The sequence below is a fragment of the Carassius carassius genome, chromosome 8 (genome assembly GCF_963082965.1).
Source record: "Carassius carassius chromosome 8, fCarCar2.1, whole genome shotgun sequence".
In the NCBI taxonomy this organism is placed as follows: Eukaryota; Metazoa; Chordata; class Actinopteri; order Cypriniformes; family Cyprinidae; genus Carassius; species Carassius carassius.
The window spans coordinates 23,043,179-23,057,238 of NC_081762.1; the positions used below are offsets into that span (position 1 = coordinate 23,043,179).

At 37.4% G+C, this 14,060-nt stretch overlaps 1 protein-coding gene and 1 long non-coding RNA gene across 5 annotated transcripts in view; one reads left to right on the plus strand and one right to left on the minus strand.

The window, feature by feature from the left end:
* The window catches only part of LOC132145572 (uncharacterized), a 229,446-nt gene that overhangs the window by 190,723 nt on the left and 24,663 nt on the right, over positions 1–14,060 (minus strand). The gene's annotated exons all lie outside the window — the stretch shown is intronic.
* Positions 1–14,060, plus strand: part of LOC132145569 (gamma-aminobutyric acid type B receptor subunit 1-like) — a 131,232-nt gene that overhangs the window by 83,967 nt on the left and 33,205 nt on the right. For all 4 annotated transcript variants that reach the window (XM_059556692.1, XM_059556690.1, XM_059556691.1 and 1 more), the window contains 3 exons: positions 3,356–3,601; positions 4,625–4,688; positions 12,687–12,764. In XM_059556692.1, coding sequence (XP_059412675.1) covers positions 3,356–3,601; positions 4,625–4,688; positions 12,687–12,764 — 388 coding nt within the window. The remainder of the gene's footprint in view (positions 1–3,355; positions 3,602–4,624; positions 4,689–12,686; positions 12,765–14,060) is intronic.

Sequence of the window (14,060 nt, forward strand, 5' to 3'; positions counted from 1 at the left end):
GCCATTGGCACTTTTTTCGAAGGATTGTTTACAATTTCACAGCAAAAGCTATAAAGCTGTTTCCCAGTAAATAATAAAATACAATGCACTGCAATTTTATTCTGTTTTATCCTTATTCTTTGTGAAAATTTGTTCTGAAAGATTCCTTAATAAGCTTTGTTCGGGATGTTAAACTACTTTAGGAGCTCTAAGGACTGCCATGGTGAAAACATTATTTGAAATCTCCTTGTGAAATTTGCTAGAGTATGGGTCAGTGTTCTGATTGCAGAAGAGTTCGACAAAGGATTACTAACACAATAAAACAACTCCAGGTATATTTTTGATGAGGATATGACAGTGCAAAATGGTTAAAATCTCTTAAAAATCTATGCTGAAGGATAAAGACCTTCCAAAGATTTTTTTTCCAAAAATGGAAAAAACTAAAATATAAATAGATAAACAGATTAATCGATTAATCGTAAAAATAATCGACAGATTAATCGATTATCAAAATAATCGTTAGTTGCAGCCCTAATTATGAATGTGTCTAAATTAGCAAGGATTGTTTAGTAATTGTTTAGTAATAAACTGGTGTTTTCTGTGTTGCTGCAAAGATGAAGTTGACGATGTTGACGATGTGGACTCGCCATGAACGCCAGAGAGAAATGCACATTTCATATGGATTACATAATCAGAGAGTAGCCTATTTATTTTGGTTTGAATATTTTCGTGTAAAAGTAGACATTTCAAGCTTTCTGTAAAATATAGCCAATATTTCTCAAATCTGTGAGGCACAAGCTGAGTTTCAGCGTCCTCCAGTTCACATGCAATGCAAGTGATTGTGTCGACGCCTCATTACATTGTCTGCTATATATTTGCTTCTTATTTATTAAATACGGGCAATTCATTGATAAAACATTGATCAAAATTAAGATACAATTTATACAAAACAAAAAACTTTTTAAACGAGTTTTCTATAAAACAAAACTTAATTAAGTCGTCAAAATCATGTTTTACCAAAAACAGCCCCGTTGCTCCCCATTCTTCACCTTTTCTCTTGCTGCCTCCATCTCTACCTGCAGACTGAGCTCGTGCGTCATCTTCGCGCCAGTTACTCAGACAATAAAGTGTAGGCTATGTATTTCAAAATTGTGTCTAGTACTATATAAATTACAAAGGTTTAATTGGCATCTTTATTTCAAACGACCCAACCGACCGCGACCCGAATATCATTAAAAATATTTTTGGATGACTCGTAACCCGCGGGTGACCTGTTCTCAAAGACTTAACGTTACTTTTAGTCATTATTTTATTTGGGTAACACACATATTCTGAATACCTTCGGCAGAATTCAAATGAGCCATTTTAATCTAGATTAATCTAGATTAATTCCAAGATTACAGTGAGATTAATCTAGATTAAAAAAAAATATCTATGCCCACCACTAGTTCAGAGACATGTGTTTAGGACCATGCATGCGCACTGTCTGGTCTATCCTAAACAATCAACTTTTTTAATGCAATTTGAGTAAAAGAAACAGCATTTATGAAAAGGTTGTTGTCAGATTTAATGGGTGATTTCAAACATGAAATTTAATTGTAAACTTGGCAACCAGTTTTGGAGAATTTGATGTTTCCCCATTCAAAGAGACAGGAGCTGAATTTGCATGCCTGAGAGGCGTTTCAAAGATGGTTGACGAGTGACATGACCGGCCTTTGTTATATCATAACTGTTGGGTGGACTTTTCTGACTTGAGATAGTAAACAACCACCCAGAACACCCTAGCAACAACCTAGCAACTGGATTTTGATAATAAGTTCTGATCAGACCTCATAAAAATACCTATACTTTCTGAAAATACCACAGAAACCACATAGCAATGTCTAAGACCACCTCATCAACTGCAAAACAACACACCAGCAACCACTAAGAAGCTCATGGCAGCTGCATAGCAACATATTAGCAACCACTAATAACCTCCTATCAACCACATAGCAGCTGGGAAGTGCAAATTACTGCAAATTTTGCTTTTACATTTCAAAAATTACATACCACTTTAACAACCACTAAAAACACTTTGGCAACCTTAGCAAAAATCTTTATTAGTTAATATTGTTTAGAATAAGTGTTTCAGCTTTTTCTGTATTTTGTTTAATTTGTCTTTAGTGAATTACTGTATGTTCTGTACCTGTTGGCCATCAGCCACCCTGCTCTCCACATGTCCTCGTCGGTCATTGAAAAACCCATAATGACTGTCCACCAGTGTCCCGTGTGCTCCCATATGCTGCACGCTTTACAATGACATCATCCTCAGATTAGCACGCCATACACATTCTGTTTAGATTACTAACTCCGTTTCCCCACGAAACGTTCCATAACCTACCGTCATATCTTTAGCTGTGCACATGCTGTTCTCAGATCTGAAAACCCGAAGAGTCTCGTTGGGGTCAGAACGCTAGGGTCCAACTGCAGTCCCCCTGGGAGAGCTGGATGGACAGGTGGGAGCTCCAGGGGGTGCTGTCTGGAGCCCACCCAACTCCGGTGCTCTGAGCTGGGAATTGGCTTGACGCATATGTCCCTGCTGTTTTCCTGGATCCGGAGCAATCTGGGCACGTATCCAGACACCTATGCTTCACATCTGACGTAAAAAAAACTGTCATGTTGGACAGGCCAATTTGTGGTAAGATGGCCTTGCTAAATTGGCTCAACATCACCATAATTTGTTCCCCTCATCCTCGCTTTACCGGCATTCACTTTGAGGGTGTAATTTAAAGAGAGCTGAAATGGTTCTTGAGGCGCAGTTTCTCTCCGTACACGTTCTCTGCTGTCCATTTGCATCAAGCAATCACCAGATGCCCATCTGCAGCTTGGCTTATTTCCTAAAACGCACCTGTTTGAAGGGAGGAAGGTGTCTCAGCTGTTTCTATAAGGTGTGAAAAATGTCAAGGAAATCGGTTTTCATATGCTGCCGCGATAAATGCGTGCCAACAATCCCCCCAAAGCCCCCCCTCCCCCCCAGTACCCCATAATGACATGGAACATCTTAAGAGCGTGTGTGAAAGCGGGAGTTTATTTTTGGTGCTTCAGCTCCTGCTTTGTGTGAATGAAGATTTCACACCCGGGGGAAAAGTACCTCCGTCTATATGATGCAATCCCACGGTTATGAACTGTAACTTTACCTTACCTTGACCCCTCTCTTGTTTTCTCGCTGTCAGAAGCCTGATGCTTTTTTCAGTTAGGCACTTTTGTAGAGACAGTGAAGTCATGCTTAAAATCCATCATGCATAAGCTCTTGTTAGCACACTGAGTTTATCCCGTGTGCGTATGCTTTCATATGCATGCCAGATGATACCGTACGCCCTCTGTTTTGATCCAGACCTCACAGGAGTTCCTAGCACAGCTGATGTCCAAACTGGGTGGGAAGAATCCAGAGGAAACCGGAGGGTTTCAGGAAGCTCCTCTGGCGTATGATGCGGTTTGGGCTCTGGCTCTGGCTCTCAATAAGACAGTGGGGCCTTTGAAGGCAAAAGGACGAAGATTGGAAGATTTTAATTACAATAACAAGGACATTACTGCGGAGATCTACCGAGCCCTCAACACCAGCTCCTTCGAGGGGGTTTCGGTGAGTGACAGCTTTGGCTACATTAATAAAGGTTCAGTAGTCAGTAATCATATTTAGTGATACACAATTGTGATACCACAGTAAAACTAATATGCAAACTAATGCTGTTATTGTAAATTAAATCTAAAGCAAAAAATGCAGTTAATTAAGCTGAAATAAAATAAAATAAAATGAATATTAGATGAAAAATGTTTAAAGAAATAAAAAAATAGAAATGCACTCAATCTTCTACTTTACATGTGTGGGCATCTTTACTGATTTTAATAAAGTAATATTGTTAGTAACATTTCAAGATGAACACTTTCTAGACTGAAGCAACTTAGGCTTACTTGATTATTCATACATCATTTTTAGAAACATCATGTTAAAATGTGAGTATCAAATATCAGGTTTATTTGTTTATCTCCCAGTCATCATTGTATTATAATACTATGATATAAAATGTTTTGCCCCCACAATAAAAACTATTGAACTTTGATCATAATTAAACTAAACATTTAAATATTATCTTACTAAGTCATATTATTGGGAGATATCGAGAGACAACTGATATTTATATGTATTTTATTTAGTTAGTCCGTTACACTGTTATAAAGATCTCACTGATATTACATTAAAAGCTATGAGAGTTTCATCTTACTTTTTAGCAATATTAATATAAGCAACTGCACCAAATTGCATATTTGCATATTCTCACCAATGTTTAAATAAAAGCCTAACGTATCAAATCTAATGCTCAATATATACATATGTATGTGTGTGTGTGTGTGTGTGTGTGTTTGTGTATACATATATATATATATATATATATATATATATATGATTTCTTATCGGGTTGAATCGAAATATTTGCAGGGTCAAACTAAAACTAAAATTAAAATGTAAACTGAAAATATTAAAAAAAAAATAATAATTCAAAATATTGATGAATACCACAGTAGCATGTAAATAATACTACAGTATACTCAAATTTAAGAGAATGATAGACACAGCAGTATAAAAAATGTTTCTGTTCTCTTTCAGGGTCATGTGGTGTTTGACGCCCAGGGCTCCAGAATGGCATGGACCCTCATCGAACAGCTGCAAGGTGAGCAAAACAAAAGTCATTTTATGATTAATTTCCCCCTGAAAACAGATAGGTACAGATATAATAAAGGGTAAATGAGAGTGAGTGTGGACAGCAGGTGTGGCCTGTATGCATGGTTGCTTCTGCTCAATTCTAAAATGATGAACGACTCTGCGTACAGTGTTCTTGCTCCATTTGGAGAGTAGCACAGGTGTCAGATAAAACACAGTTTTTCCTAGGTTCAAAAGCTCCAGAGCTGTAATCATTTTGTCAAAGCCAGAGAAACGACTCTTGAATTGTTTTGTTTTTTTAGCTCAGTATCTTTTTTTTTTTTAAACAGCTCTCATGCATTGTCAAAAAAAATGATTGAAGAGAACAAAATTCCATGTGCGTGAAAACTTAATACAATTCACTGAATATTTTAGTAGACATGGTGGTTCAGAAGAAACTACTGTCATATCCATAGTAAATTAGATTTTTTTTTGTGTGTACTTTCTTATAAGATCAATCATTTTGGGACATAGGTTTAAAAAAAAAAAGACATTTACATATGGATATCTATGCATAATGTTGCACTTCCTTTTTTTTCGTTGGTCGATATGACATTGGTATTGGACTTTAAAAAAGGTTTCTGATGCCATCATAGGAAGGTGTATTTGTCACCTATAAAAGAGTCAAATTATGGGGTAAACTGTGATGTAGTGAATAGTATGCAGTTGTTAATCTGATCTTAACATGGCACAACTCTTTAAAACTGTTTCTAGGGCACTTATATGAATGGAGTCTTCATCTTGTAGGAGCCTGTATCATTTTGATCATATTTTTCAAAAGAACCATGTATTTCTTTGGGTCTAAAATTTTTAAATTAGAGAAATGCACACTTAGTTCACCCTGAACAAAAGTAAGAATTCAAAACAGAGTAAAAAGAAGTGAGCTGCAATAGTCTTCTGTGGAAAGATACCTGCTTCAATGTACTCATGGCAGAAGTCGCTGCTTGTAGGTGTTTTAAGTGTATCTGTGCCCTACATTAGCACATCTTTACTTTATATTCCATGCAGAACTCTTGACTGTGTGCTTTTCTGCATGTACAGTCTTTTTCAAGTCTCCCCACACCACTTCTGTGAGGTTGAGATCTTGGATTTCAATCAATAGCCCAGCATTTCGTCTTTTTTTTAGACTATTTTTGTGGTTATGCTTGAGGGTTTTGAGTCATTTTATTGCAAGGTCTACATTTCAGCTTTAGCTTTTTGACAGACTGTCTCACGTGGTTTAGTCCTCTGGTTCAATGTGGGATTCATGGTTTACCCTGTGATGCCAAGCTGACAGGGCCTGAGGCAGAAAGTAACCCCAAACCAATAAAGCTTCCACCAGCAAGCTTTACAGTTGCTGCAAGGGTCTTTTTATCAAAGCAATCAAAGCACTTTTTGGTCTCCACATGTCTGGTATTGTGACCAGGATTGTGACCAGTCGGCTCTACCTTTGTCTCATCTATCTAGGACATATTGTTCCATTCGTTCTGATTCATAACTTGCTTACATGCATAAGTAATCAGGACCTTTTCTATGATATTAAAATTGAGTTCCTGAGGAAAATAATAAATAAATGTTAATAAGAATATAACTAATTTTAAGTCGTCCTGCAGCCATATTTTTGCTAAAAGCTGCCACAAAAAAATATTTAATAAAAAGAAAAATGTATTTCTAAGTTGATATTGCATCATGTTGAAACATTGGGAATTTATAAATAATATTGTACTCCTTACGATGCCATTTTTATTCTTTCCACCAACCCACAAAGCCTCATGCACAGATATGAGATATCAAAGAAGGAATACATATATTCTTCCTTCAGAAGCCAACCAGATGAAAGCATCTTAGTAGACAGGATGTTATGCAAAAATTGGATTCAGACGTGCCTGGTTGCCTTCTTACCTCCGTGTGGGTAGCATTTTTTCAGCTGTGATTTACCACATTCCTGTGTGTGTAGGTCTGATGGTGGGGTTAAAAGAAGTTAAATAATTAATATATTTCAACAAATGATTTTTATACTGAAACGAGCACTAAAAGTTTTAACACTTTAAGGACCAATTTCAATTTTACTATTAAAATTTGACGTTGCTAAAAAACAACAACATTATTTTGTGTATTTAAAATGTGTTTATATGGTTTAAGGTTCAAAAAACCACATTATTTTATACCAAGTCAGATTCAAGCATTCAACGGCCCTGTAGTATAAATATAACTTTACTACTGATTGCTAGTCGTGTCCTCTTTTTGAAATCCAAGCAAAGTATTTTCGCTTTCATAATGAAACGCACATCGTCTCCATGAAATGGCAGCTGCAACAATACTACAGTGAGAATAAAAGTTACGCTTTCTTTCTTTGCATGAACATTTGGGCGGCGTTATGCAAATCGTCCCACGCAGTGATGTAGACGTGTTTGTTTGTTTAAACTAGGCATTTTAGGAGGGCGTGGAAGTCTTGACTTTTATAAAGAATATCTCTTTGGTTTAAGACTTCAGTCTTTGCAACTTTAGGGATCTTATCTATTCACAAACAACTTATAACACTCCAAAGAGAAAGGAAAATTTGAAATCACATCATATGACTCAATTAACTAGCTGCTTATTAGCATGCTAGCATATTGCCTGTTATTTAGTATTTATAAACCACATTAATGCCTTATTCTGCATTAATATATTTTATATCCATTAACACGACCCAATACTTAAACGTAACAACTACCTTGCTAACTAATAAAGGATTAGTTAATATCCAGATAAAAAATTTCCTGATAATTTCCTGACCGCCATAACATCCAAGATGTTTATTGCTTTCTTTCTTCAGTAGAAAAGAAATTAAGGTTTTTGAGGAAAACATTCCAGGATTTTTCTCCATATAGTGGACTTCAACAGGGATCAACGGGTTGAAGGTCCAAATTGCAGTTCAAATGCAGCTTTAAAGGGCTCAACACAATCTAAACAGGTCTTATCTAGCAAAATGATAGTCCATTTCTAAAAAAAAAAAAAAAAGATATACTTTTTAACCAAAAATAATAATCTTGCACTAGCTCAACCTCACACATTACATAATCACGTTAAAAGTGTAACACGTGACGTAGGCAGAAGTACCGACCCAGTTTTTACAAAGCAAACTTGCAAAGAAAGTCAAATGCCCTTTACAAAAAAAAAAAAAAAAAACACGCTGGAGGAAACCGATTGAATTAAGTTTTTTGCCCTGCCCTACCCTACCTTTTTGAACAGAAGTACACAGAGGAAGACCCAAACACACGACTTTTCCAACGTGATTATGCAATGCATGAAGAGCTAGTGCAAGATGACCATTTGTGGTTAAAAAGTATATGCATTTTTATTTTTAGATGTTTAGAGCTTCTTTGAAGATGTCAGTGTTGTGGGATTGAATGTCTAAAAAAGGTAAGCATCGTAAGAATGACATTCCAGGATTTCTTTCTCTCCATATAGGCAGAAGTACCGATCCAGTGTTTACACAGCAAACATGCTAAGAAAGTCAAATGCCCTTTACAAAAACAAAAAACAAAAACAATGTTGCACGATTTTGATGCTGGAGGAAAAAAATTAGATGAAGTTTTTTGCCCTACCCTACCTTTTTGAACAGAAAGAGAAAAATTTACACAGAGAAAAACCCAACCACGTGACTTTTCCAACGTAATTGTGCACTGCATTAAAGTCCCGCATGGCAGAGTTAGTGCAAGATGAGTGCAACATTTGTGGTTAAAAAGTATATGCATTTTTATTTTCAGGAAATGACCAATCGTTTTGTTAGATCCTTGCCTAAGAGCACTTTGAGGGTGCATTGAAACTGCAATTTGGACCTTAAACCCATTGGCTCCGATTTAATTAAACTACATGGAGAAAAATCCTGGAATTTCTTTTCAACTGAAGAAAGACATGAACATCTTGGATGACATGGGTATGAGTAAGTTACCAGGAAATTTTATTCTTGAAGTTAAGTAATCCTTTAATAAGCAGCAAATTATGGCTTATTGAGGGAAAACTCTTAGTTAATAGTGAATATGTGTTCCCTATTCTAAAGCATTACCCTGAAACCATTAAATGACATCATGGTGCCTGGATGAAACCAGTTTCCTTAGGACACTCCATGATGCATAAAACAAAGGAGCATCAAAACTGACTTTGGGCATATAAAGTCTATATAAAGTCCCATAGTTCACAGTGCATGATGGAGCAAAACCTGCACCAGGTTTAAATATCTCTCTATAAACCTCTGATGGAGTTGTGTCAGTGTATAAATGTGAATGCCAGTGTAAAATAAATGATAGTATTAAAGGTTCACAGGAGCACAGTGACCTCCATTATTGCTCGATGAAAGGTCCTGAAGCTGCTACAACTCTTCATGAATATGGCAGTTTGGCCAGATTGGGCTTTTGGCCTAGTCTGGCAAAGGTTAACAAGAATCCAAGGCCTCATCACAGATGCTTAGAGCTTCTTCGAAGATGTCAGTGTTGTGGGATTGAAAGTCTAACAAGGGTAAGCATCATAAGAATGATCGGTCAACTTCAAAACCATCTTTTGGAAAGAAACGTTTATATAGCCAGCATCTGGAATACCAATGGAAGCCACATATCCCATGCAGGCTTATTTCCAGACTTAAGTATTCCATTTGAACTTCCAGACATGGTGACAGGGGCATCTCTCCCTTCATTTGCTTGTTAACCTACTCAAGGGATGACTGCATTGTGACTGCAACCTCAGCTGTCGCATGCAGATTGGATCCTTTTCTCTCTCCTGTCTTTTGTCTTCAGTCTTTGTATTGGCGTCATTTCAGAAGCTCTCTTTTTGATCACTGTGCCTGTGTTCCCCTGTTCAATCTGTCACATCTCTTTGTGTCTATGCCGGTGCCCAGATCCTACGTCAATCCCTCTTTTTTGACACAATAAAAAAAAACTAGATTTTAACATTTTCTGAAGAAAATATGAATAGTTGCCCCTCCAGAACTCACTGCCACTCTGCTACAGTGTTGCAGAAGTCATTACAGTGCCACTGCTAAGGTGTTGTTGTGCAGTTGCTAGGGTGTTTTGTGTTATTTCTTGGTGGTTTCTTCCTGGAGCACCATAATGTAAGTAGAGCTTGCCCATCAAAAGTCACCTTCACAATGCCAGGGTGATGTGGGTGGTTGTCAGAGTGTTATATTGTTGCTAAGTGTTTGCAAGAGCATTGTTGTGGTGTTATATTCTGTTCCAAGTCAAAAGAGTCCACCAAAATTGTGAGAGATGCTTGTCTATGCAAAAGTTACTTCCAGAGAGCTAGGTTAATGTAGGAAGAATTGTGAACATTGAGTCCATTGCTGGATGACATTAGTTTCAAAATGAAACTGTAGGAAGATCTACAACCAGAAACCACAGCGAGCTAAGCTGATACAATCTAAATGGTGGAACAGTCTTTTAGGTGTTTCTTCTCATGCCTGGATCATACAGCGCTTCCGGAGCCTTTCTTTCTTCCTCTCTTTTGCCTCTTTTTCAAATCTCCCAGGGGAAAGCCCAAGCTGACTAGAGTAATTATGCTTAATGATCACCTGATAATTATAATGGTTCTTACTTAAGCTAATTTCTTATTGTGTTTGGGGGTGGAGGCCCTCAGAGCCCTGCACAGATCTCTGATGCCCACCAGTGTGTGTTTGAGAAAGAGAGGAAGAGTGTGCATGAAAGAAAACAGAGAATTGGAGCAGGAGGGAGAGAATGTAACAGAAGATAAATTCCTCTGTCTTATGGTCCTCTCTCGAGCACTGCTGATACGGTGGGATGCAATTACAGCGCTCTCTATAAAGCTGATTTTAAGGGAGAGCAACCCTATTGTGCATTCTCATCAAAAGCTCTGCTGATACGCCTGCTGGAAAATAAGGATTGATGATGATAGATCTGTTTTCAGTCTGTTTGTCTAATCCAAGTGTTGTTTGGTCTCTAAAGACTGCCCTAAATCTGATCCAGCCTCACCGTATTGATTTACAGCAATGTGTAGTGACATTTCTCTTTCCTTTGTTCCTACCTTAAAACTCTCCTTTTACCTGTTTTCAGCTTCCCTGCATCTCTGAAAGTCAATGTGAAATCAAAATTGACTGTTTAGTTTTGTAAAACTTACTCCTGGTCTTTTTGGAAGATGATTTAAAATATATGATCTTGAATGATACATTTTTTGTTTAAGTTCACTTAAGCTGTGCAGACTAGTTAATGTTATACATAACAGCCACATACTTTAGTCATTACTTTAGGCTACTGGCAACCTAGCTTTTATAAAACCTTTCCAATTTAATGCTCATTACTTTGAATTTTAGAAAAAGTTACAGCAATAACAGTCAGTGATAGATTTAAAAAAGAAGCTAAACACTCTACAGATCTTGACCCTCAGCCTTTTCTGAAGTGGGTGGAATTGGGAATCAGGAACTGATTCTTTTTCAGATTTTTTTTTTTAAACCAAAAGATGAATGATTTTTATAATGTTTGTTAAATGTCAACTTTACAATTAATGTAATAAAAGAGAAGCAATAAATAAAGACAATGAATTAACAGATTTCTATTGAGGTGCATGCAGCAACAAACATTCAGCATGACCATGGTAGTTTGATTCACAAACAAATGATTCATGACTTTAAGGAGTCGGTCAGAAATACTCAGAAATCAGTCTCAAACTCCAGTTGTCAGAAAAGTTTTAGACATCTGACTCAGACACCGTTCCCTAGATACGACTAGACAAAACACAAAACACAAACACAAATTAAGGTATTATTAATATTCTCTCATTGCATTTATTGAAAGTCTACACAACCAAAATTGTCAGGCTTTTAAAAGTTTATAAAGAGGTCATAACAGTAATTCATATCAGTTATGTGGTTTAATCCAAGTCTTGGATATGGACGGTAGACACGATCATTTTATATGATGAACAGATTTTCGAGTTTAGGATTTTATTCACATATAAAAAACATGTAAACACAGAGCACATCAAATATGGTAAAGAGAACCTCAAATGTACAAAGAATTACATCCAAAATTACATCCTTTGCAGAGAAAACTGTATTTCAGTGCTTTTGCGAGAGAACTAGAGGAAATGAAAATTTTTTGGGAAACACACTGCTTTTTCAAGGAATGTAAACACACTGAAATATATATATATTTTAACAAATTTACTCGCAATTGTTATTTGTGGCAAAACATGAGGGCAGTTGCGTTTTAGATCAGACATACAACCGTGAGTGTGCGCGACCTGGACGCGTCAGTGAATGGTGGGTTCTTTTTGTAAATAAAATAATCCTGTCAGAAGAACTGCATAAAAGCGTATCATGTCTGTTCAGTGTGTATAATCTGCAGTGAGCTTTTTTAAAGCTTTGTGTATGCGCAGAAAGCGAATTTAACGTTTTCTGATGTTTCAGTGTGGATGAGACAAAGTTTGCAAAACGCTTGTAACCACTAGTGTGGACGGAGAGCGTTTTAAAATAAAAACGCCATTTTCAAATGCATCCAGATTAATGTAGACCTAGCCTTGATTCATATGGATTTTGTTTGCAGTTTTAATGTTTTAGTTGGATGGACTATCAATTATGAGGCAATATTAAACATCTCTTTATTTGTGTTGTGAATATTAATATTATTAAAGACTTACAGGTTTTGAATTACATGAGGGTAAGTTAATTATGAGTAAATGTTCATTATAGGGTGAACTAGACAACATACAGAAAATGTTCATGTTTTCATGATGTTTCAGAATTCTGAAATAAAGCATTTTCTAAAGTACATGTTAACGGGGTCACCCTGCACTCCCACTTTTAGTCTCCACTTCACATCTCTGCTAATTTGCATAAAGCTGAATTTCCAGTGGATAAAATGAAGTCAATAAAATGTTTTCCCTACTTAAATACCCTCTCTCAAAAACATGTCACATTATAGAGGAAAAATGCTTTGCGAATGCCATTTGATGATGACCCTTAACTATTTCTGAAATGCACTCTCTCCCTTTCTCTCTGCAGGAGGAAGCTACAAGAAGATTGGATACTTCGATATGACCAAAGGCAATCTCTCTTGGTATGGGAACGACAGGTGGATAGGTGAGGACACATTCGTCTCTCTCATCTCCCATATATGCTCTTGTTTATCACTGTCTCAAGCACTTTTAAACCTCCTCTCACACAATCACTCACATTATTACTCTCGCTGCTCATCTGCATCTCTCCCGGTGTCACAGCTGCACGCTTTAGGCCCCGCCCCCAAAACTAAGAGAACTGCGGAAGACAGGCTGTTACGGGGCATTAATCAATCAGTCAGTCAAATTCTGTTCAGCATTCTGTCCATGAGGGCAGCCGCACTGCGGGAGCTCTGCACGGCTCAACAAAAAAAGACAAATGAATGCCATTAGAAAACCGCCAGGAGTTAATTCCAATCATAAATTGAGCAAGCACACTGATAAAAATTGCATGCAATATACAATGAGTGATAGTTTCATTTAATCTTTTAGATTGTATTTGATGACCAGTTCATGATGGTGCACTGAGAAGATGCCAACTGACAGCTAAAAAAACAACACGAATCAGAAACGGCCCAGGCTGTTCCCCAGCTGCCTCCCAGCACATGCTAACCTTGACTGGATGAGCACGAATCGTCCAATCAGCACAGGCATCACGACGTGCCTTAGCTGATTGTCATTGCCTGTTATTTAAATCCTCACAGGCTACGAACAGAGCTTGAAAAACATCCTTGAGATTTGTGATAGCAGCCTGAGTTTGTTGGTTTATAATTTTGGCGATACGAGGCCACATCACCATGCTCATTATATGATATTTCTATCCCTAGACATTTCCCTATATGTGCTCTTGGTGGGTTTACACAGTTTTGAACTTGCTTATTAGCCTATTAAAAACTCAGCAAAGCAGCAAGCACCATGGCAACTGTAGTACGACATCATTGCAAAATGCGCTAATTGTGTTTTTCACAAGCCTTTCCGGGGGAACCTGTTTTAAAAAATGTTTCCCCAGCTTGCAACTGGGAATAATGCCCACAGCAATGTTGTATACCCCAGGTGGCTTGCAGAATCTGGCACCTTTAACTTTTGCGTTAGTTGTAGATGGTGGATCTCTTTGGAGGTCATCGCATTAACAGCAACCCTTGACTGTGCCAGACTGCGTGTCGCAGCAAGTCTGACGGTGAGGCGAAAGGTCACTGTTTAATCGTGACGAGGTGAACAGGAATGCGAGATCATCAGAAATAGAAGATGTTAGACATAAGTTCTGCCCATCACCACCCAAGTTTTCACCTTGCTGCAGTGGTCACTGATGCTCCCGGACGGCGTATTCCAGAGAGACGGCAGCGTGTAGAGCTAAAAATAATCAGTGCTGAAATAAAGGCCT